The sequence below is a fragment of the Marmota monax genome, unplaced genomic scaffold, assembly GCF_021218885.2.
Source record: "Marmota monax isolate L192 unplaced genomic scaffold, Marmota_monax_Labrador192_F-V1.1 WCK01_AAM20220418_F8-fsc00009, whole genome shotgun sequence".
Taxonomy (NCBI): Eukaryota; Metazoa; Chordata; class Mammalia; order Rodentia; family Sciuridae; genus Marmota; species Marmota monax.
Window position 1 is genome coordinate 25,945,201 of NW_026694710.1, and position 21,343 is coordinate 25,966,543.

General features: G+C 59.9%; 1 protein-coding gene across 16 annotated transcripts in view; it reads right to left on the reverse strand.

Annotated features, from left to right (window-relative positions):
* Ablim2 (actin binding LIM protein family member 2) overlaps positions 1-21,343 on the reverse strand; it is a 146,276-nt gene that overhangs the window by 31,986 nt on the left and 92,947 nt on the right. For 7 of the 16 annotated variants that reach the window (XR_009224830.1, XR_009224822.1, XR_009224823.1 and 4 more), the window contains 6 exons: positions 18,985-19,131; positions 17,597-17,629; positions 15,386-15,506; positions 12,202-12,300; positions 6,326-6,427; positions 5,803-5,856 (listed from right to left, as the gene is read on the reverse strand). Coding sequence is in view for 1 of the 16 variants with exons in the window: in XM_058572440.1 (XP_058428423.1) it covers positions 5,803-5,856; positions 6,326-6,427; positions 12,202-12,300; positions 15,386-15,506; positions 17,597-17,629; positions 18,985-19,131 (556 nt within the window). In the remaining 15 variants the exon portion in view is untranslated. The remainder of the gene's footprint in view (positions 1-5,802; positions 5,857-6,325; positions 6,428-12,201; positions 12,301-15,385; positions 15,507-17,596; positions 17,630-18,984; positions 19,132-21,343) is intronic. The other 9 variants (XR_009224821.1, XR_009224827.1, XR_009224832.1 and 6 more) reach the window with 7 other exon arrangements.

Consider the following 21,343-nt stretch of genomic DNA (forward strand, 5'->3'; position numbering starts at 1 on the left):
AGCCCTAGAAGGCATTTCCACTCCCATGTCCCTGGGGACTCTCTGCTAGAGGTGCTTCCCGGACCCCGAGCAGGCTGGCCTTGCCACCCTGCCATACCCTTCTCCACCCCATTCGCATCTGGACATCCCTTGGGCGTGTCCACATCCCTCTGTACTCACCTATTCCTGTCTATCCACGTGTTCAGCTGCCCTTAACTTCCCACCCCCCATCTGTCCACCCACCCGCCACATAACCTGCTGCTCACCCCCATGGCCAGCCACGTATCCACCCGACTGTCGGCTGCTACCCCTGTGTCCACTGAATCCACTCCTTTGCCCACTGACGTGTCCACTGAGCCAAGTTGTCCTTTATCCCCGTTCTGCCCTCTGTTGCCCTCTGCTGCCCTCTGTCTGCCCTCAGCCTTCCTCTCCCTTCTCCAAGTGCCCAGTGTCCTGAGTGCGGGACGCAGAACACCCAGACACGACCTTTGTCCTCCAGAAGCTCGTGGCCAGGGTGCGAGATGGACAGGGCATTAGAAGGTCTCAAGACGCTATAGTGAGGGCTTTGATGAGGGCAGAGTCAGCATAAAGGTGCTCCCAAAGAGCATGCATGTATGAGCACTTACTGAATACCTACTCCTGGGTCAGGCCCTGTACCCTGGTCTGGTTAGACGTGTGTTAACAGGTAATAGCGCATGTGCGGCCCTCACCCAGGCGCGGAGGCCGAGGTGCAGAGTGAGGCAGAGCTGGTCACCCGAGCTCACACGTGTGTTCTCCCCGGCAGATACATGAATCATGGGACTCAGGGCCATGTCACCCCAGCTTTGCTTGTCATGACTTGTATACAAATCCTCCTCCCCCAGGTGGCTCCTGGGAGAGGCCTGGTGGCCCCTTGGGGGCTTCATGAGGTGACATGTGCACAGGGCTTACAGAGGAAGCCAGGAGGTGGGTGCAGCACAGGGGCCACTGCTTCCAGGGGACCCTCCGTGGTGCAGGGCCTGTTCCAGAGTAGGTATTCAGTAAGTGCTCACACGTGCATGCCTCTTGGCTGCCAGCATTGGCAGCTCCGACCTCCAAGGCTCTTTTGCTAGAGGGAAAGTGGGGCTGGGGGCCAGTCTGGCCCCTGTTCTAGGGGCCTTGAGCTCTGGCCGTGCTCTGCCTGCAAATCATCACTCCAGCACCTGCCAGGGCTGAGGCAGGACAGGCTTGGGGGTGGGTCCAGGCTGGGTCCAGAGGTACTCGCCCCCACAGGGGAAGGAGCTGACAGGACAATCCATCTTGCCCTCTCCCCTGGCCTGGGGCTATAGGGGGTGGGGAATCTGCTCCTCCCTTTAGCTCCTGGGCTCTAGGAATAGACCCACCACTCATCTGATTCCCCCGTGAGGTTTCCAGCTCTGCGACTCAAATGGAATTGGGATGAGAGAGAGAGAGAGAGAGAGAGAGAGAGAGAGAGAGAGAGAGAGAGAATGCACATAGGTGGCCAAGTCCATTAGAATCCCAGTTCCATGAGGGCAGATGCCACAGAGGGTCACCCATGTGTCCCCAGGGCTGGGACAGAGCCTAGCACAAAATGCATGCTTGAAAAACTTTCGTGGATAAATTGGTGCAAGTCATTCAAGTCCCTCAGACCAGCTGCCTCAACTGCAAGCCAGGAGGACAGCAGCTCACGGGCTGCCATCAGGACTGACAGTGGCACTGAGGACGAGGACAGCGGCCCTGGCGTCTCTAGCCTCCTCCCTCCCTCCCTCCCTCCACCTTTTGATGACCACTCTGTGTTACCTGCACTAGAGGAGAGCAGAGGTGCCCCCTGTGCCCCCAGGTACAGGGTGGTTCCTCCGGGCCCTGCCCTGCCTCCACCCAGCAGCCTCTGGGGAACGTGGCTGCCCACTTCCAGCCCGGGGAGCCTGGGCCAGGGGCTTCCTGACGCCCACAGCAGGTTTCCATTGCTCTTCCGGAACACTGAGCATGCCTGGCCACCTGCCCTTTCCTCATATCCCAAGAAAGGACCCCAAAACCAGAGCGAGAGTCACCCCATGAGAGGATACAGAGGGACAGAGGCGGTTAATTCCTGTTTTCAACCAGGATCCAAGGAAAGAGTGAGCAGCCCCGCCACACCAGTGACCTGTGCAGATGGGAGGTGTCCCCAAGAGCTCACGTGCGAGGCCATGCAAGAAGGTTCAGAGAGACGACTGGCTTACGGGGGCCTTGGCCCAGTCAGTGGGTCAGTCTTCTGATGGGGATTACTGGGTGAGAACTGCAGGCCGGTGGGATGTGGCTGGAGGAGGGGGCATTGGGGCACGGCTTTGGGGTACCTACTTGTATCTGGCAAGTGGAGTCCCTCTCTGCTTCTTGATCATCACGTGGGCTGCTGCCCTCCACCACACTCTCCCACCATGATGTCCTGCCCACCTCCAGCCCAGAGGAGTGGAGCCTGCTGTCTATGGATGGTGACCTCTGAAACTGGGCCGCCAAATAACCTTTTCCTCCTCTAAAGTTGTCATCGTCAGGTCTTTTAGTCACAGCAGTGAAAAGGCTGACGAACCCCATGGGCCACTCCCTCTGTCCTGCTGGGTGGAGGCTGAGGACAGGCAGGAGGACGAGCGTCCTGGTGGCCCAGCAGCTGCGGGAGGGAGCAGCCCCTGCCTCGCAGGCCGCAGCCGCTCACCCCGTCCGTCCGTCCGTCTGTGCTCACGCGAACTTGGAAGTCGAACAGCAAGTCTGGTGAACTATCAGGGCCTGCGCCGGGGGAGAGCTTCCCGGGGAGTTTCAGGGGAAGCTCAAACAATCTAAAATGGCCACAGTGTCCCTCCAGTTCTACCACTGAAACTCCCTACTATGTGCCAAGCACCAGGGTCACCTTCTGGAAACCCCCTCAAAGCCCACACAGGATGTGGTCCGAACCCCCAGAGGAGGATCCGGACCTGGGGGGTGGCACATCTGCTCCCAGTGGTGTGGTGGAGCCGAGGGCCCCGGCCCATCCAAGTCTGTCCCCTAAAGCAACCGGGCTCAGTGCTGTGAATGACCCCCACTGGCGCACGACAACACATAGAAAGCCACAGGGCACCTGAGCCTTGGAACTTCCAGGAGCATCAGGCCCAGCACCTGCTGCTTCCTGCAGCTTCCTGCTGGGGGCGCCAGAGGACCTGCCTGGCATCCACCCCTGGGCCAGGGGGGCTCCGAAGTTCCTTTTGCCTCTCCAACTACCTACTTAACCTCCCCCCTTCCCTCCCTCCCTCCCTCCCTCATTTAAATAGTAAATGATAACCAAGAAGGGTTGGAGCTAATGTAGAAAAGTTGTCAGGCCGTAAAGGCCTGTAGCAGGTCCTAGCGCGGGGGCCAGGCAGAGCGGGGATGTAAAGCCAGGAGCCGTGACCGGTCACTTCCCCGCCTGTACTGACCCTGTCACAGGAGGCGAGCAGCTGCCAGGTCCCACCCTCACTTCACACCCGCTGCGCAGGCAGACACTGATCGGCCCTGTTCTCACCACCTAGGGCCAGCCCAGGCCCAGAGGCCTGGCCACCCTGGAGGCCTGTTTCCCAGAAGTAGGAATGGGCCTCGGGCAGCAGAAGAGAGTAAACAAAGGACTTCAGTTACACCGCGCGGCCACCCCTAGGCACCTGTGATCCCTGCCACCCTGAATGATTATAATGCACGATTTAAAAAGTAAGAAAGGCTTTCAGAGTTTGGTACAGTTAGAAAGTAAACGCATCAGTGAAAATGCTGGGTTTTTAAAACTTGTTGAACACATCCACGGAAGCCAACTCAACGGCCCGGCAGTTCCCCACCTGCTGCTGCGGCTCAAGCCTGAATGCCCTCCCCCTCTCCCCTCTGCAGCCTGCAGGAGGTTACCCAGAGGAAGCAGGAGGCTGCGTGGGCCTCTCACACACATGTGCACATGCTCATGCACACACCCCTGTGCTCACACAAGCATCTGAGTGTGGGCATGGGCACACACACACAGAGTTACTTCCAATGGGGTGACCCTGCCTGGGTGGGAAGTCATGTAAACAGCCCTGTCAGAGGCACTGCTGGGATCTGCAAGGCCCAGCATGTCATGACCTAGGGTCACCTCTGGAAACCGGTCAGAGAGTCTCTACAGGTGCCCGACCAGGAGGACAGGTGGCTGCTTGTGCCGAGCTGGGGACAGACTTGGCTCACATTCAGCTCTGGACCTCGGCCAAATGCTCAGTGGCGAGCAGGGGCTTCACGCCGTCTGCTTTCCCACAGAACCACGGAACGGCATTCTAGAATGATGGAAGGGCTGGGTGACACTCAGGGTTGTCAGGTAGGAATCCCCTGCCTGTGGAGAGGAGAGTCCTTTACATTCAGAGTTAAAGGACGCAGAGGTGGCCCTGGGACAGCAATTGGACCCACTGGAGGGTTCAGTGAAAGGACCCAACAGTGGACTTGGCTCTCCAGACGCTGGCGAGTGGTCAGGCCAGCAGGTTTCCCATCTCTGCCCCTTGTCAGGACCAGCCCTCCTGATGGCTGTGTTACCACACCCTGAGGTGCCACCTGAGGCAGAGCAGGGGGTGACAGCAAGCCCTGCCAGCCTCAGTCTCAGGTTCCCAGGAGCACCGACCTTCCTCGCAGGCTCTCTAGCCTGGCACTGGGACGGTCACTTTCTGGGATGCTCCTTTCTCTGGCTGGGCCTCAGTTTCCCCTGAAGCAGGAGGGAGCTGGTCTGGGCACTCTGCAAGGGCCCCAGCATCTAGCCTGTCCCCTCTGGTCCCTCTCGGAGCCTGACGCTCTCAGCTCCGCTGGTGGGACTCAGCGCACTCGGGAAACTCTGACCGCTCGTTCATTGCTTTTCCTTCTTGGGAATAGGAAGGTGGCACAAGGCGCAGGGTCTTCTTCCACCCCAGAAAGAAGGCACAAACGACGCCTCCCTGCTCACACAACTAGACCACTGACCCTCCAGCCAGCCACAGAGAGCATGCAGGACCCCCAAGGCCTCCACCCGATTATCCACAGGAGGTGGCAGTATTCCTTGGGTGCATCTAGACAGGAACTTCCAACACGGGATGGAATCCCTCTTCCCATCTCTGGAGGACTGGTGACAATCCCGTGTGCCCTGCATGCTACAGTGGAGGGTGTGTCTCCAGTCGTGGTTCCTGAGGTCCTCCCAGCCAGCCTGGGCAGAGGGCAGGGAAGGGGCAGTCTTGCTTTGCACATGGGGAAACAGAGGCTCAGGATCAGAAAGCAACATGCCCGCCAAACCCAGAAATTCCAGTTCTGATTCCTGCTCCATGAACCTGGTAATCTGCCCTGTGCACATCTGTCCCAGGTAGGCTGTGGAAAGGGGCGTCAGAGGGCCAAGAGATGCCCTCACAACAAAACTTCCCAAGCCGTGTTTGCTAAGGCAAGGACCCCTTTTACCTGGGAGCAGGGCACTTCACTCCATTGTCAGATAGTCTCAAACAACAAGACCAGATTTCTCCACGGGAATACGTGTCTGATTCCAGATTGTACGGTTTCTCAAGGATCAGGCTGGGTCACATCACAGATGGGGAAGCCTCTGTTCCTGGCCAGGTGGGCCGGGATCGCTCTGGCTGCTTCCCTCACAAAAGCATGATCAAACCCCACCCGGGCCCGTCTGCGTGCAGTACCTGGGGTTCATTCACAGGGTCCTCACTCAGAAGGACCCCACTGTCACGTAGGAAGAAAGGCCTCTGGGGCCTCCTAGGGAATTTGCCCTTAAAATTCAGACAGCCAGGGGCCTCCAAGCCGTCCCCACAGTGACCAGGGCTCAGCAAAGGGTGCATTCAGAAGCAAGGGGTGCCAGGCATGCAGGGCAGGGCCCACGAGCAGACTCCACCGTACCATGCTGCTTGTAGATAGGGGGTTTCCTATAGATGTTATCTTTTACGCCAGTGTCTGGGACAGGAGACAAAAGGAGAGAACAGGAGGGTGAGCGGCCGTCGCCAGGGTGTCCGCCCGCTGCTTTCTGTCGGCCACTCTCATCACCCCGCTTTAGAACTGCCAGCAGGTCCAGCACCCCACACCCCAAAACAAGCACCCCCACTGCGGATGCCACCCCAATCTGAGGGGACAGGGAAAGAGGTGGCTAGGAATGGGCAGCCAGCAAGAGGCCGGGCCTGGTGCAGCTCAGAAAGACCCTTTTCTCCAGCCTGTTCCCAGAAAGCTGCAGGCGGTCCCCCGAGTCCGTGGCACTTGGGGAGAAGCTCACATGAAGGGCAGTTTGGGGATGTGCCAAGACCCTGGTGATTTTTAGGGAAGCTTGGAGTTTGGAGCCGGGGTGAGGTGTGGCGGTCCGTGCGGCACCTGCCCTGGCCGCCAGGTGTGAGCGGACGTGCACGCGGAGCCGGCGGCGAGCCGGGCCTACCTGGGACGTGGAAGTGGCGCGGGGCCTGCTGGTAGGTGGAGGAAGGAGGCCTGCTGTCCGAGAGCACCGAGAGGCTGGGGGTGCTGCGGCCACTTTCACTGCCTCCAGACGGGAGCACAGGGACAGCAGATGGGGACGGAAAAGCAGAGCATCTCAAGCAAAATGGCTAGTGCAGAAGCCCCGTCTTCCCTGCAGCGGACACCCCACACCCTCTGCCCAGAGGAGGACTGTGGTCCTGGGGACTTTCCAGACTAGGCCCAATGACTTGTTAATCCAACCTGCGTTGAACCCTGCCAGTGGTCCCTGAGAGGCACAGTGACCTGAGGGCTGACAGCTGGTCGGTGCATGGCAGATTCTGGGGTGCACACCCAGCTGCTCCGTGCACCCGGCAGCCTGCGACTCACCAGCCCCAAGGCCTGCCTTCCTGATCATCCTGTACACACAGGGCTGCATCTCCAGGAGCCTACAAATCAGCTGCATGGATCAGACTAAGGCACTGGAATGAGCCCGGGAGTCCTCAAAGTCACTGAGTGCAATTTTGCAAGATACAGAAAAAGAGAAGACCAGAATCAATCAATTTCCATCTTCCTAAATACATACATATTTATATATATATATATATATATTTTTTTTTTTTTCCAAACTAAGTGGAAAGTACCTTCTGAGCCTGCTCCGGTTCCTTACCTCATCTAGAATCAGAATTTCTGCCTTGGGAAGGAGGTTGGATTATCAAGTCACCAAGCAAGACAGCAGAGTTCCCTGGGAGAACGCCCCATACCCCACAGCTGTGTCAGAAATGGGGTGACAGATAGAGTGGGCGGGCACTGGACACTTGGCGAGGAGGACTGTGGCTCATAGCAAGACACCTCACTAACCTTGGGGACCCGCAGGACATTAGATGATAAGCTTGACAGGGGAAAGGGACAGTCTGGACTTGAGACCCTCTCCACTGTGTGTTGGTCCAAGTGACCCTGCAGTGAAACGGTACCCACAGAAGTGGGGCTAAGCCGGCCTGACTGGGGACCTGCCGGGGACTGTAGCAGCTGGACAGATGCTGGCTCTGGAGGAGCTGGGCCTGGAAGCGGGTCGGGTGCAGCGGCGGGGCATGCAGGGGCAGAGGGCTCAGCTCGGGCTGACCCCCACCGTGGCCCACACCAGGCTGAGGCCACAAAGGGGCAGGCAACTCCAATCTGGAGCACTTTGTCCCACCTGGGTGTGACGCTGACTTCACCTGCTGACACTGACGGGACTTCAGATGCCTGCTTTGCTGTAACTACCTCCCTTCCAACAGCACAGACCCCCTGGGCTTCCCCAAGTCTGCCGGCTCCGGCCACTCCAGGTGGCCGCAGGGCCTTCACACCATGGGGGTGGGACCAATGAGCAACAAGAGGAAACCCCGGACCTCTTCTCCCCACGGTGACTGACTAGATCCCCCCAAGGGCAGCCACACAGGACAGAAGCACGGCCTTTAAAAAAACGCATCCGTGCCAACTGCAGGGGGCTGGGACATTCGCGTCAGGCGCCATCGCTAGGCTGAGCTGGCCCTTGTCTAGAATGCTCCTTCTCCACCACTTAGGATCTAACATGTCAAAGGCTCCCTGTCCCTCCCCGGGGCTCAGCCTATTATGCAGGGGCCCTGGAAACTGTACACCAGACTGGGGCGCCAGTGTGCCCGTGTGCCTGTGCACCTCAGGACAGATATACCCAGGGCCCCAAGACCATGGGGAAGCTGAGGCACAGCTGTGGTGGCCCCAGTGACCCACCAGGCCTGCTGCACACCTGCCCTCAGGGGCCTCTAGCATTGGTCACTGAATTTGTCCACCTAGGGTTGTGTCTGAGATGCCACCACCAAGTCCTCCAGGCCTCCCCAGCCCTGGCCTCTGCACGGCTCCTCCTGGTGCACTTGCTGAGTGCAGCTCCAGCCTTCAGGAGGGTGGCCCAGGGTGCAGGGCCCCTTCTCTGCACAGGCGCCACTTGTCCCCAGGTGGTTTCCTCTCTCAAACGCACCACTGCCATGGGCCCTGTGGTGCCACCAGGAGCGCTCTGCTGCGTTTTCCCTCAGCATGCCTGCCCCAGCCTGGGTCTAGCCATCGCTCAGTGGCCAGCTCCTCCTTGAGCTTTACTGGTAAAGTCCCCAGGCAGGGGCTCAGGGCTCCTCCTGCAGGGGGTCACGTCCTGGGGAACTTCTGTCCCGGGTGAGCCTATTCGTGGGTGGGCAGCCCCTGGCCATGGGCCCCTTCCTCTTCTTCCAGTTTAAACTCATGCTTGATTTGAGGACAGTTTCAGGTAGTCACACCTTCCCAGGCACGTGCTCCGGCTGGTGCCCCCTGACCTTGGCTCACGGCATCATCTAAATGCCACGCCATGTGGATTTTGCCTGGTGTCCTCTCTCCGTCCCAGGAGGACACATTACATTAGCTGGCACGTCTCCCATGCTCCTCCGGCCGGGCCAGTCTTGCGGATTCCCTGCTGGTGATGACTGGTCCCGGGAAGTGCTGGCAGGCCTTTCTGGAAAGTTCCTCAGCTGGATCTTTTTGCTCCTTTCCCAGGACACACGGGGCTCGTGTCGGGGAGGCAGACCACGGGGGTGGGGGGGTGGGGAGCTGCCCTTCCTCGGGCAGCCAGGCAAATGCTGTCAACAGGGTCTCCTGTCCAGGCCACGGCCTGGCTGGCGGGCGCCACAAGGTTCCTCCACAGCAGAGCTGCTCTCTTTGTCCCCCCTCCTAAACTGCCTCTCTGGAGAGAAGACCCAGGTGAAGGCCCTGGCCACACCGGGTGGAGAGGTGCCAGCTCCCGAGAGAGCCCCGCCCACGCTGCTCGGCACCCTCTGAACGGCGGATCTGTCTTCTCCCTGTTGATTTGTCCTCAGTCCTTTCTTGTCTCAGTGGGGACTCGTGGACATTCACGGCGTGTGGGGTTTACAATGTGACAGCTTCATTCCGTTGCTCCAGCCGTGCCAACTTGGAGCTCTCTGGCCTGCTCTTGTCCAACTTTCTCAAGGTGGTACCAAAGCAAGTCCAGCTCATGGCCAAGTTCAAGTGCTGTCAGGACCAAGCCCCTCCCACCTCAGTCACGGACCACCCCCCCAGAGGGCCCCACTTCAGAGCAGAGGGAGGGGACAGTGGGCGAGGTGAAGAGCTACCTAGGGCACAGTGAGTGGGGGCAGCAGCCTTGGGCTGACTCCACATCCGAGCCGCCCCCTCCCTTCCTTCTCACACCACACGGTTAGGAGAAGGCTCACTAGTCAGCAAGTGGCTGTCCCGACACTGGGCCTCGGCAGCACAGAGTCCCCTGGGCACCCCACACCTGTCCTGCTGCTTGGCTCTTAACAGGCAAAGAGGTCAAGTTTAAACCCACCTACCCCAGGGACACACCGGGACTGAACTTCTCGCTTCAGTGCCAATGCTGCCCCCAGCTCCTCTGCTGAATGTGGGTCTTGGTGGGAGGGCGTCCCTGGGCACTGAGCCTCAGCGGGAAGGTGTGGCTGGGCTGGGTGGGAAGAGGAGAGGCACACGCAGGGCCCCTGCCAGCAGCCACCAGGCTGGGAAAGCACCAGCAAGCTGGGGTGGGGGTGCGGCTGCCTGGGAGCCCTCCACCCATGGTGTCGCCCAGCAGGAAAGCTCTGCTGAGCAGAGGCCAAGGTGCCCCAGGAGAGAACCTCGCGGGGCCCTCCTAGGGAAGGGCAGACGCCGGGCCTGTGTCTGAGTGAGAGGTGGACAACTGAGTGCCCAGAGGCTGGGATATGCTGCAGCCCATGAGCTGGGAGATGACAGGCTCCCTCTAGTGTGGCCTTGGAGTGGACCTGGGGTGGACATGACTTGTGAGTACGTGTCGGGTTGAAGCCTAAATTTGGGCTCTGATTTGGGATCTCGAACCAGGAAGTCCCCTGAGCCTTGGCCTCCTCCAGAGCAGGTTCTGCAAAGACCTGGGGCCCCCAAGGTCACAGATGGCCATGGAGTCAGGCACAGGGTGAAACTGTGGGCATCAGGCTCCCTGCATCTGACACCAGAGAGGGGGGCAGGAGCTTCCTCTGGTTTCTGAGCAAAGGGTGTGGCAGCTAAAGTGGCCAGGAAGCAACAGGGCGGAGACTGCACTCCAGTAACAAAGCGCCACTCAGAGCACCCCCAGGGTTGGGGCCTCCGAGCCTCGGGGAGTCCGAGCACCCCAGGCTCTGAACCACGTTTCAGTGGGCAGGTGGGTGGGGCCTGAACCCAGTCTCTTCTTTGCAGGGGTGGAGGAGGGCTGGCTGCCTTCCACCCTGCCTCCTTCCCTCGCCCCCTCCCCTGGGCTGCGAATGGGGTGCTGCCCGCTGGCCGGACTGGAGCAGGAACACTGCAGCCCGAAGGCCTGCCCTGACTGGGGTCCCCTCCCCGTCTTTCTTCATCGCAGAGTGATAGGAGTCCAGGGTGGAGACGCAGATGTGGGTGGAGGAGGCTCACCAGGGTTAGCTCTGGCTCTAGGCCCTCCAAGGAGCTGCTTATGGTGGCTGCCTGGGGGTCAGGGGAGAGTGGCAGGGACAGTGAATGTCCACTGCCTGCCCTCGCTCTGGCACACCCTGCGGGGGACCTCACGGGTGCATGGCTCCACCCACAGCAAGGCCCTGGCAGATGAGAGGACAGCTCAAGATCCAGGGCCTCGTGGTGCGAGAGAGGTCCGAGAAGTGGCCTGGAGGCGGGCTGTGAGCCCCGGCTGCTCAGCTCCCTCGGACAGGACAGCGAGCACACATGCGGCAGGGCCTCTGGGGCTGGCCCCTGCTGCGGAGCCTGCTTCGGGCTTTGAGTCTCCTCCCAGCTGTCAACACTGCCCAGGAGCTGCAGGGGTGGCCCACCAGGGGGGAGGGAGGTGTGACCACCAGGCTCCTCTACTGGACCAGCTGGTGAACCCTGGGATGAAGCACGGGAGGGCCATGGCCCAGCCCCTGACTGTCACAGGATCCAGCTGCCTCTGGAGGAGTCCCCAGAGATGTCCGACTCCACAGCCGTGAGGGATAGTGCACTTGGTGTGTCACTCGGGGAACCAGCCAGGTCTCTATCGTGGGTCCTCCACTGGCCCGAGTGTCTTTCCGTGGCGTCTGTCAGCTGGCTCTGTAACAGGACAGCTCAGGCTGGGCCTGCGACGGCAGGTGCACATTTTCTCGTAGTTGTGGAGGCTGGAGGTCACGGTGCAGGTGGGCAGGGTGTGTCCTCTAAGGCCCTCTTCCTGGCTTGTCCATGGCTGCGTCTGGCTCATGTGGCTCACGGGGCCCCCTCTGAATGTGCAGAGACAAGTGCAGGGCCATGTCCTCTCCTTACAGCCTCCAGCCTGGTGGATCAGCACCCCTCCTGGGGACCTCATCTAACTGACCTGATGCACCTCATCAAAAGCCCTCTCTCCAGTCACATGGGGGGTGTTAGGACTTTAACATGTGAATTTGGGGGACACAGTTAAGCCCTCAGCGTAGAGGCGAGCAGGAGGTTGGCCATGTCTGGGTTTTTTTGTGTGTGTGCTCATGTCCCTGCAGGGACATGGGGTGTGTGGGTCTGCACCCTGGGAAGAGCCAGGGTTGGGGCTGCGTGGTGCACCTCCTGGCTGGGAGGCCAAGGCCACCCTGCTCTACAGCTGAGCTTCTGCTCCTAAACCAACACTCGCGAACCTGGGCCCGTGGGCTGCTGTGGGAGGTGAGAGGATCTGACCTAAGCACAGAGTGGCCCCGGCCCTCCACCTGTGCCTTCGCCTCACCAGCTACCAGCCTTTCCCTGCCAGGAACACGTGCACACCAACAGAAACGGAGCCGGACACAGGACACACACAGCGAGGGACATGGGGCAGGAGACACAGGGCTCCGGGAAGCCATGCGGCCGACACAGGACGAGCACCCACAGCACTGCGCGCCTTACCTCGGAAGTAGGGGACGTAATGATGTCTGAACACGGAGGTGGGGCTGGGGTGTTGGGACAGGGAGAGGCAGCTACTGGTACCCACACTCGCAGTACCAGCTGCGGGTGACAGAGAGCAAGGCGTCAGCCCTGGCCATCCAGCCATGAACCGTCCTAGTCCCCAAGGGCCTAGGAACAGTTGTGCCTCCCCTCTCCAGGAAGGCACCGGGAGACCCTCCAAGGGCTGCCCCATGAAGAACATGCAGCAGCCTAAGGCTTTGGCCCAGAGCCTCAGGCTGGGGCTCCAGGGGAGCACAGGCCCCTGAGCCATGCCTGTCACTCCACCTGGGGGTCTCCTTGGGATCACGGACCCAGTTGGAGGGCAGCTCCAAAGGCCAGGAGTGGTCTCTCACCACATCCTCAGGCCTCACGCAGGGTCCAAGCCTTAGCCCTCTGGGCCTTAGCCTTGGGCCACCTGTCAACAAGCCCAGGCTCCCCATGATGTGGTGAGTGGTCCAGTCAGCAAAGAGATCACCCACTGACCCCCCGACTGCCCACCCACTCGTTCCCACATGCATCTGCTCCCCCCTCACTCACCCACTCACTCATCCACTCACTCATCCACTCACTTACCACCCACTTACCCACTCACTCATCCACCCACCCACTCACTCACCCACCCACTCACTCACCCACCCACTCACTCACTCACTCACCCACCCACTCACTCACTCACTCACTCACTCACCCACCCACTCACTCACCCACCCACTCACTCACTCACCCACCCACTCACTCACCCACTCACTCACCCACTCACTCACTCACTCACTTACCCACTCACTCACCCACCCACTCACTCACTCACCCACTCACTCACCCACCCACCCACTCATTCATTCATTCCTCACTCACTCATTCACTTACTCATTCATTTACTCACTCATTCATTCATTCACTCACTCACTCATTCATTCACTCACCCACTCATTCATTCATTCCTCACTCACTCATTCCTCACTCACTCACTCACTCAGGCACTCATTCATTCACTCACTCACTCACCCACTCACTCACCCACCCACTCACTCACTCACCCACCCACTCACTCACCCACCCACTCACTCACTCACCCACCCACCCACTCACCCACTCATTCATTCATTCACTCACTCACCCACTCACTCACCCACTCATTCATTCATTCACTCACTCACTCACTCACCCACTCACTCACTCACTCACCCACTCACTCACTCACCCACTCACTCACTCACCCACCCACCCACTCACCCACTCATTCATTCATTCACTCACTCACCCACTCACTCACTCACTCACCCACCCACCCACCCACTCATTCATTCATTCACTCACTCACCCACTCACTCACTCACTCACCCACTCACTCACTCACCCACCCACCCACTCCCCCACTCATTCATTCATTCACTCACTCACCCACTCACTCACCCACTCACTCACTCACTCACCCACTCACTCACTCACTCACTCACCCACTCACTCACCCACCCACTCATTCATTCATTCACTCACCCACTCACTCACTCATTCACTCACCCACTCACTCACCCACCCACCCACTCATTCATTCATTCCTCACTCACTCACTCATTCACTTACTCACTCATTCACTTACTCATTCATTCACTTACTCATTCATTCACTCACTCATTCATTCATTCCTCACTCACTCACTCACCCACTCACTCACCCACCACTCATTCATTCATTCACTCACCCACCCACTCACTCACCCACCCACTAACTCACCCACCATTCATTCATTCATTCACTCACCCACCCACTCACTCACTCACTCACTCACCCACCCATTCATTCATTCACTCACCCACTCACTCACTCACTCACCCACTCACTCACCCACCCACTCACTCACCCACCACTCATTTATTCATTCACTCACCCACTCACTCACTCACCCACCCACTCACTCACTCATTCATTCATTCACTCACCCACTCACTCACTCATTCACTCACCCACTCACTCACCCACCCACCCACTCATTCATTCATTCACTCACCCACCCACCCACTCACTCACCCACCCACTCACTCACCCACTCACTCACTCACTCACCCACTCACTCACCCACCACTCATTCATTCATTCACTCACCCACTCACCCACCCACTCACTCATTCATTCATTCACTCACCCACTCACCCACCCACTCACTCATTCATTCATTCACTCACCCACTCACTCACTCACTCACTCACCCACCCACTCATTCATTCATTCACTCACCCACTCACTCACTCATTCACTCACCCACTCACTCACCCACCCACCCACTCATTCATTCCTCACTCACTCACTCATTCACTTACTCATTCATTTACTCACTCACTCACTCATTCATTCATTCCTCACTCACTCACTCACTCAGGCACTCATTCATTCACTCACTCACTCACTCACTCTCTCATCCCCTCTCTTCACACTTATTGGGCACACTTATTGGCACATTGCAAAGAGCCAATGAAAGTGACTTTGCAAATGAATGACTGGATTTTTCCACCAGGTTTGCTCACATCAGCGCTGTCGTCACAGAGGTGGAAATGGGGTCATGCACAGTTGACCAAGGAAACAGCCTGGAAAGATCCCTCAGAGAGGCAGCGTCCCTGTGCACCCCTGGGCTTGGACACTCCGGGGGCCAAGGAGTCTTAAAGCTGAGGTAGAGCAACGCACAGCTGGGTGCAGGCTGGGACGAGGTGACATGGGTGGAGGGGACCCTCCGCGGGGCTCTGCCCTGACCTCATGCCAACTTTCCCACGAGGATGGCTTTCCCTGCAGTGACTAACCGAGAACAGGGGACATGCTATGCGTATTCCGACTCTTTCTCTGGCCACTGATTTTCCTCCACACTCAAGTTTCACAGCCATCCCTGCCCTTGTGTTCTCCTGCCTTCCTGTGACATGTGCGCTCAGCCACCGCTTCCCGCTGTGTGCTTCCTGGGCGATGCCGTGACCAACAGGTACCTGACTGCCTCCCCCCAGACGGGAGCAGGCTCTCTGTATACCACTAACTCCACCGGCCACCCATGGACAGTCCCACTCTCGGCCATGTTCCTAGCTGCGTAAGAGCCCACTTTGTAACCTCAAAAGCAACCACAAGGACAGTTTTGTTGGGGGCTATGAGCCAGGGGACCGAGTACCTGGACGGCTGTAGTGCTGGGGTGACCGTGAGGTCGGGGTGTAGCGCCCAAGGCTGACAGAGCCGGTGGAGCTGGGGCTGGAGGTCCGGCACTGCTTGTAGGACCGGTCATCTTGGTCCCCCTGGGAGGGAAGACACAGCTCGTGAATCCCTGAGGTGAGAGCACACCCCCCTCACCCACCCCCACCCCCACCCCCTCGGCATTCGCCCCCCCGGCCCCAGGGGCTGACTCAACATGACCCCAACATGAAATCTCCCTGCCAGGCCCGTCTGAAGAGCCAGGTTCAGCCTGGCCCTGATGCTGACAGGCCCCTGGCCTAAGCATGGTCCCTGTCCCATCAGGCACCGCGGCCTCCCCTCTCTAGGTGCCTCCTGTGGGCTGGGGCTCCAGCACCCTCCACTCCCCCCAGCCCTCCCAGCACCTGGGGCTCCTTGAAACAGAGCTTGAGAACCATCTAGAGCCTCTAGTGCCAAAGGGGACTCCTCGTGTGCAGTTCAGGGAGAGGAGGTGCCCCTGTGGGCCTAGGCCCAGCTGAGGGGGACCACAGGCACTGATATCTGGCCTGTCCAAGCAGGAGGACTGCTGGGAGCAGTCAGTGGGCAGTGGAGGCATGGGATGGCACGGCCCCATGGCGAGGGGAGCAGCCTGCCCTAACCCCTGCAGCGTGGCCCCGTGGCCTGGATCATGCCAGCCCACCCAGAACCCTGACGAGGGCTGACCGCTGTTCCACCCCTCGCAGCACCACCAGGATGAGCGGGGGCTGGTCTGGCGCTCATGGCTGCCCGGCCTGCCTGAGCTCACCGTGGCCTTCAGGGTTTCCCTCCCTGCCGCCTGAGGCCACATTCCTGCCTGCACACCCTGTCCCTCTCATGGGCTCCTTCTCCTGCCCGGCTGGAGCCCCTGCCACCTCTGGCATCCTCTGCCAGGCCCAGCCACCAGCTGTGCACCTCAGGCTGTCCTGTCTCCTGGCCACTGTGGGTTGGGGAGCTTAGTGTGAGCTGGCCTCTGGCCTGCTGGGTTGCTGCAAGCCTGGACCCAGGGGTTTGAGGTCTGATGCCCACCTGCAGCCCATTCCGAGGCAAGGTGACCTGCCATCTGCAGCAGCAGGGTAACATGGCTGCCCTTTGCCCCCAGTGCTGTTTCTAAGGGCAGACTAAGGAGCCAGGTGGAGGGACCGGACAGGGACTAGACAGAAGATTCTGGCTCCCCAGAACTACAAGGAAGGAGGGGAAGGATGGGGTCCAGTGAGATAAGGAGATTCCATCTCCTGGGAACCCTGCTGAGGATGAGCGGGCAGGAGGAAGGTGGTCCCAGTGAGGGCGCCCAAGGCCCCAGGGCCGTAGTGACCACCAGAAGCCTGTGGGCTGTGTAGCCTCCCGTTGACCAAATGTGTGCTTGTGTCTGGGGGCACCTTCTGGGGGGCTTTGCCATGAGGCTGGGCTCGTTCTAGAGCGTGCTGTCCAGCGGGCCTTGACCTCCTCCGTGGGAGGAGCCGACGTCCCTCTCGGGGTTTCCCTGTGTGGGTAACGAGGCAGTGCAAGGATGGCCAGCTGGGCCTGTCAGAGGTCACCCGTCAGAGGTCACCAGTGCTTTAGTGACTTATGGAGCACGCATGATGACAGTGGCTGGTGGACAGCTCCTAGGGGCCGGTGAGGAGATGAGGACTGGAGCCCAGTGGACGGCACACGCTCTGCACCGCCAGCTCTTGCTGTCCCTTGCTCATGGGTCCTGTGATACCCCACCTGCCCCTCCCTGCGCCGCAGTGCAAGCTGCAGCCTGGTGGGCTACAGTCCACCTCACTGACCGATTTCTGAGAAACAGGAATGTCCCAGACGGCTAAGGAGAAAGGTTTTTGCTACAGAGATGTTTTCAGAGTGCTCCCTGCAGGGCCAGGAGATCCCGTGCACCCTGATTGGGCATGAAGTGAACCTGAACTAACCCAGAGAGCCATGACCCAGACCACAACCCGCTCAGGTGCTGCCGTGTCCAGGCGTCCATGAGGGCGGGGCTGGCAGGCGCAGGAAAGCATGCAGACGAGGCGTGATTATAAAAATAACCAACACTGAGTCAGGTGCCCGAGCCCTGGGGGCTGAGGCCCAGGCTCTGCAGCCAGGAGCCCCGAGGCCCTCCCAGGGCGCCGTGGCTGGTTATCTTTATAACAGGTGGGCAGCAGCACCATAGCAAACAGGGCACAGGCAGGAGGGTGGTTACCTCAGTCGGCGTTGGCGAGAGCAACTGAGGAGACTGTGGACACAACAGAGTGACCTGTCAGCACTGTGACACTAGGCACTACTTTGGGGGTGAAGGGGTGGTTTGGGGACCAGCAGGCAACAGTGGGTCAAGGTGTACCCAGACGTGAGCCTGCACACGGGAATGAACCCACCCCAGGAGACGCAGAATGGACTGCAGGACTCTTGGAGAAATGGGGTCCAGGGCACTCAGAGAAAGGGGCTCCCAGGCTTGGAGCCTGGCTTGGCCACTCGCCATGCCCCACCGCTCTCGAGACACACGTCTTCCCATAACGGAAGCCTGCAGGCTCAGGACACCTGCCACACTCTGTGTGCACATCACCAGGTTTTCTCTGGAAGGAGGGGAAGGGGGCTAGGGGAAAGAGGGTGATGGGAACCTAGGGCTGGGGCACGGGCAGGGGGTACAGGCTGGACCCCCCTGCCTCACCCTTCCTGGGGTCTCTCAGTAACAGTGAGGCTTGTCACCACACTCTCAGGCTCTCGTGGTCAGCAGGGGCACCTGCTATCCCTGAGTCATCTCTCTCCTGCTTGGCCCCCAAAGCCCCGCAGCTGTGCCCGGCAGCTGTGACCTGAGCAGGTGCCTGGTCACATCAGGCCCAGGTTGGACTTCCCTGCACCCACCTGCTGTGCACGGTGCCCTGGGGCTCAGCCCTCATTTTCCTCATTTTGAGAAGTCACAGAATGAGGAGGACCAAAGGAATCATGCTTGAAAGGCCCCGGTGTCCCTGCCCTGTGAGCACCTGTGCCTGGCTACACTCAGGCTCCACGCTCAGGCCTGTGGCCCAGCGCCTCGGCCACAGGGACACCGAGATCTCAGGGCCACAGAAAGAGCAGCGAGAACCTCCAATGAACCCAGGTCAGATGGAGAAGGGCGGCCTCATTTAGAAGTCACCACGTAACAGAGGACGCTCCAGCAACACTGCGAAGTAATTCGTGGTCACCAGGGGGTGGAACTGGCTCGGGAGTCACCAAGGAGAGCAGGAGCGTGCTGGCTGGTGGGGCTGGGTGCGGCCGGGAAGTCCTGGCCAGGAAAACTGCATTTCCTGCTTCATGACAATACTCCAGCACTCAGGAGGAGCCAGGTTCTCACCCAGGTTCTATCCCTTCCCAACGGCAGCCTGTTCTGCTGCCTGCTCCTGCTCCTGCTGCCTACTGCCTGCTCCTTTAACGAGGCCCTTGCAGGCCCTTCAGTGAGGGGTGCTTAGAGCCAGAGCACTGGGCACTAGTGAGTGAGGTGTGGCAGGTCACCCGAGGGCCTGGGGAGCCCGCAGAGCGGAGGACACTGGCGGGATCCTGTCAGAACGCCCCCGTGAGGGAGGCTCCTGCCCACGGGCCACGCGGAGGCCGTACCTCGCTGCGGCTCTGCCTGTCGCCCGCGCAGTGGCTGACGTAGGGCGAGTAGGAGATCATGTCTGGGCGGTCGATGTTGTAGATGGCCTTGCTTTTGGGAAGCGCGGCCAAGTCCCTGTAGTCAAGGATCTCGTCTCCAAGCTTCGCCTGAGGGAGGACAGAGCAGAGGCAGGAAGTGACCCGTGTCCCAGGTCCCAGGCGGCAGCCGCCCCAAGCCCAGAGCCGGGACACTGCCCAGGGGCAGGAGACTCAGCTGGGACAGCCTGCCCCGTGCCAGCCTCCAGAGGGCCCTGCGGTCCCGAGCACGCTCTCTCCAACTGCGTCAACAGAGGGCTCCCAGGCGGAGAGGTCGAGACCCATGAGCCCGGCACAGGCCTGCCAGACGGTGAGATGCAGGACAGGCACACACACATGTGCTCAGACTCACGTATGCACACAGGAGCCAGTGCACGTCTATGCTCACGGAGGATGTGCAGTCTGACTGCAGAGGGACATGTCCCTACACAGCACCTCTCCACATGGTAGTGCACACTCATGCACACCCACAATCAGACACCCACAGGCCCACACACTCACTCCTGCACTCACAGCACACACCTGCATATTGGCACACCTACTTGCACACACGGACCCCCTAGAAACTTGCATGCACACACACGATCACCCTCACACCCACCCAGTGAGTACACAGACACACACACACTGGTGCATGCACCTTGGCACGCGTGAGCCCCGGCATCTGATGGGTTGGCCCTGGCCCTCATGCACCTGCCCACAGAAGGTGCTCACGGGCGCTTGCCGACCCAGCCTGTGGTGCTGCAGGGTTGCTCTCAGAGTGCCCGCCTGGCCGCCTGCCACCTGGTCCACTCTGCCCGCCTGCTCCCACTCCGCCCTGTGCTGGCACACTAGCTCCAACGCCCACCCGCCCACTGCCTGGCCCTGGCCCTGGCTCTGGCCCTGGGTGGTCCTTGGGCTGCCCGGGGCACTTTCCAGCCCCAGGTGCTCTGATCTGGACCCTGCTGGCCCACAGCAGCCTGCTCAAGGCCTCTCCTGCAGGGTCTGCACGAAGACACCCTCAGTAGCAGCAGCAGGTGACACACAGGCTGGACCTGAGACAACTGCCACCTTTTACTGTGAACTCACAAAATATTACAGCAGGTCTGTGACAGGAACTCTCACAGTAACTCCTTATGACAGATGAGGAGCCCAGAGAGGTTGGACAACTTGTTCAGAGTCACACAGCAGGGGCAGCATGGTGCTGTCCGACCCGAGAGTCTATGCTTTCTGCTGATGTGCTCCCCTGTCCTGTCCTGCCGCAGGGGAGTCTCCCTAGCTCACCCCATACTCCTGCAGCTCAAACCCAGGCAGCCCTTCCTCAGGGGGCACTGTGAGTCCCACAGGAGCCCCTGAATGAGGGCTTCCTGCCCCCAGCCTGCTTGCCCACAGCCTCTCCCCACGCCCACGGTGTGCTGTGGCCAGACCCCCCCTGCACCATCTCTAGAGCCAGCAGCACTGGCTGGCCTCCTGCAGCAAGCCCACCCTGACAACAGGCAGACCCAGGCTCTGCCAGGACTCCGGGCCTTCGGGCCGACCTGCTCTTTGCATGGCCCAGGGCGAGAAGGAAGCCTGATGTCTCGACTCTGGCTGGTCCTTCTGGAGCCCAGGACAGGGCAGGAGACCCCAGGTCCAACCCCGAGCCGTCCACGTGCAGTCATGGTGGTCAGCCTGCCGGCATTTTCCAGGCATTCCTCTGCCTTTGGGGGCAGTAGGGAACCAGAGCCCAGGACTCGGGGTGTGGCCCTCCTGCCTGCTCAGCCTGGCCCCCTGCTCCCCGTCACACCCGCCACCCTGACCCCTGCAGTTCCCCATCACTAGTCCATTCCTCATCGGGGACTTGCTCTTGCTGACCCCTTCCCCTGCCTGGCCTCCCGCCTCTCAGGCTCCAGAGGGCCTCCTCGGGGTCCTTCCCATCTAGGAGCTGTTTTATTTTCTTCCTGTCGGGAAGGGACTGGTCTTCATCTGTGACCCAGACAACACTAGAGGGTCCCCGGACCCCATTTAATCCCTCATTGAGCCCCTGCCCCTAACTCCAAGCTTGTCATGGCCAAGTGCTCAGGACACCCTGGACAAAATGAATTAAAGTCACTGCAGCGTTTGCTAAAGTCGGCAGAGCTCTGTGGGTCTCGTCTCCTGCAGAGGGGATGCCTAATGGGTTGGTACGTCGCTGGACCGCAGTGGGCCTCAGCGGTCATGGCTCCAGTAAGATGCCTCAGACCTGAGTTTCTCAGGTCATTAAGAGGCCATGCCCCCCACACTCACCTCCCTCAGTTACCTGTCCTCTGGGCTTTTCCTGAGTAGC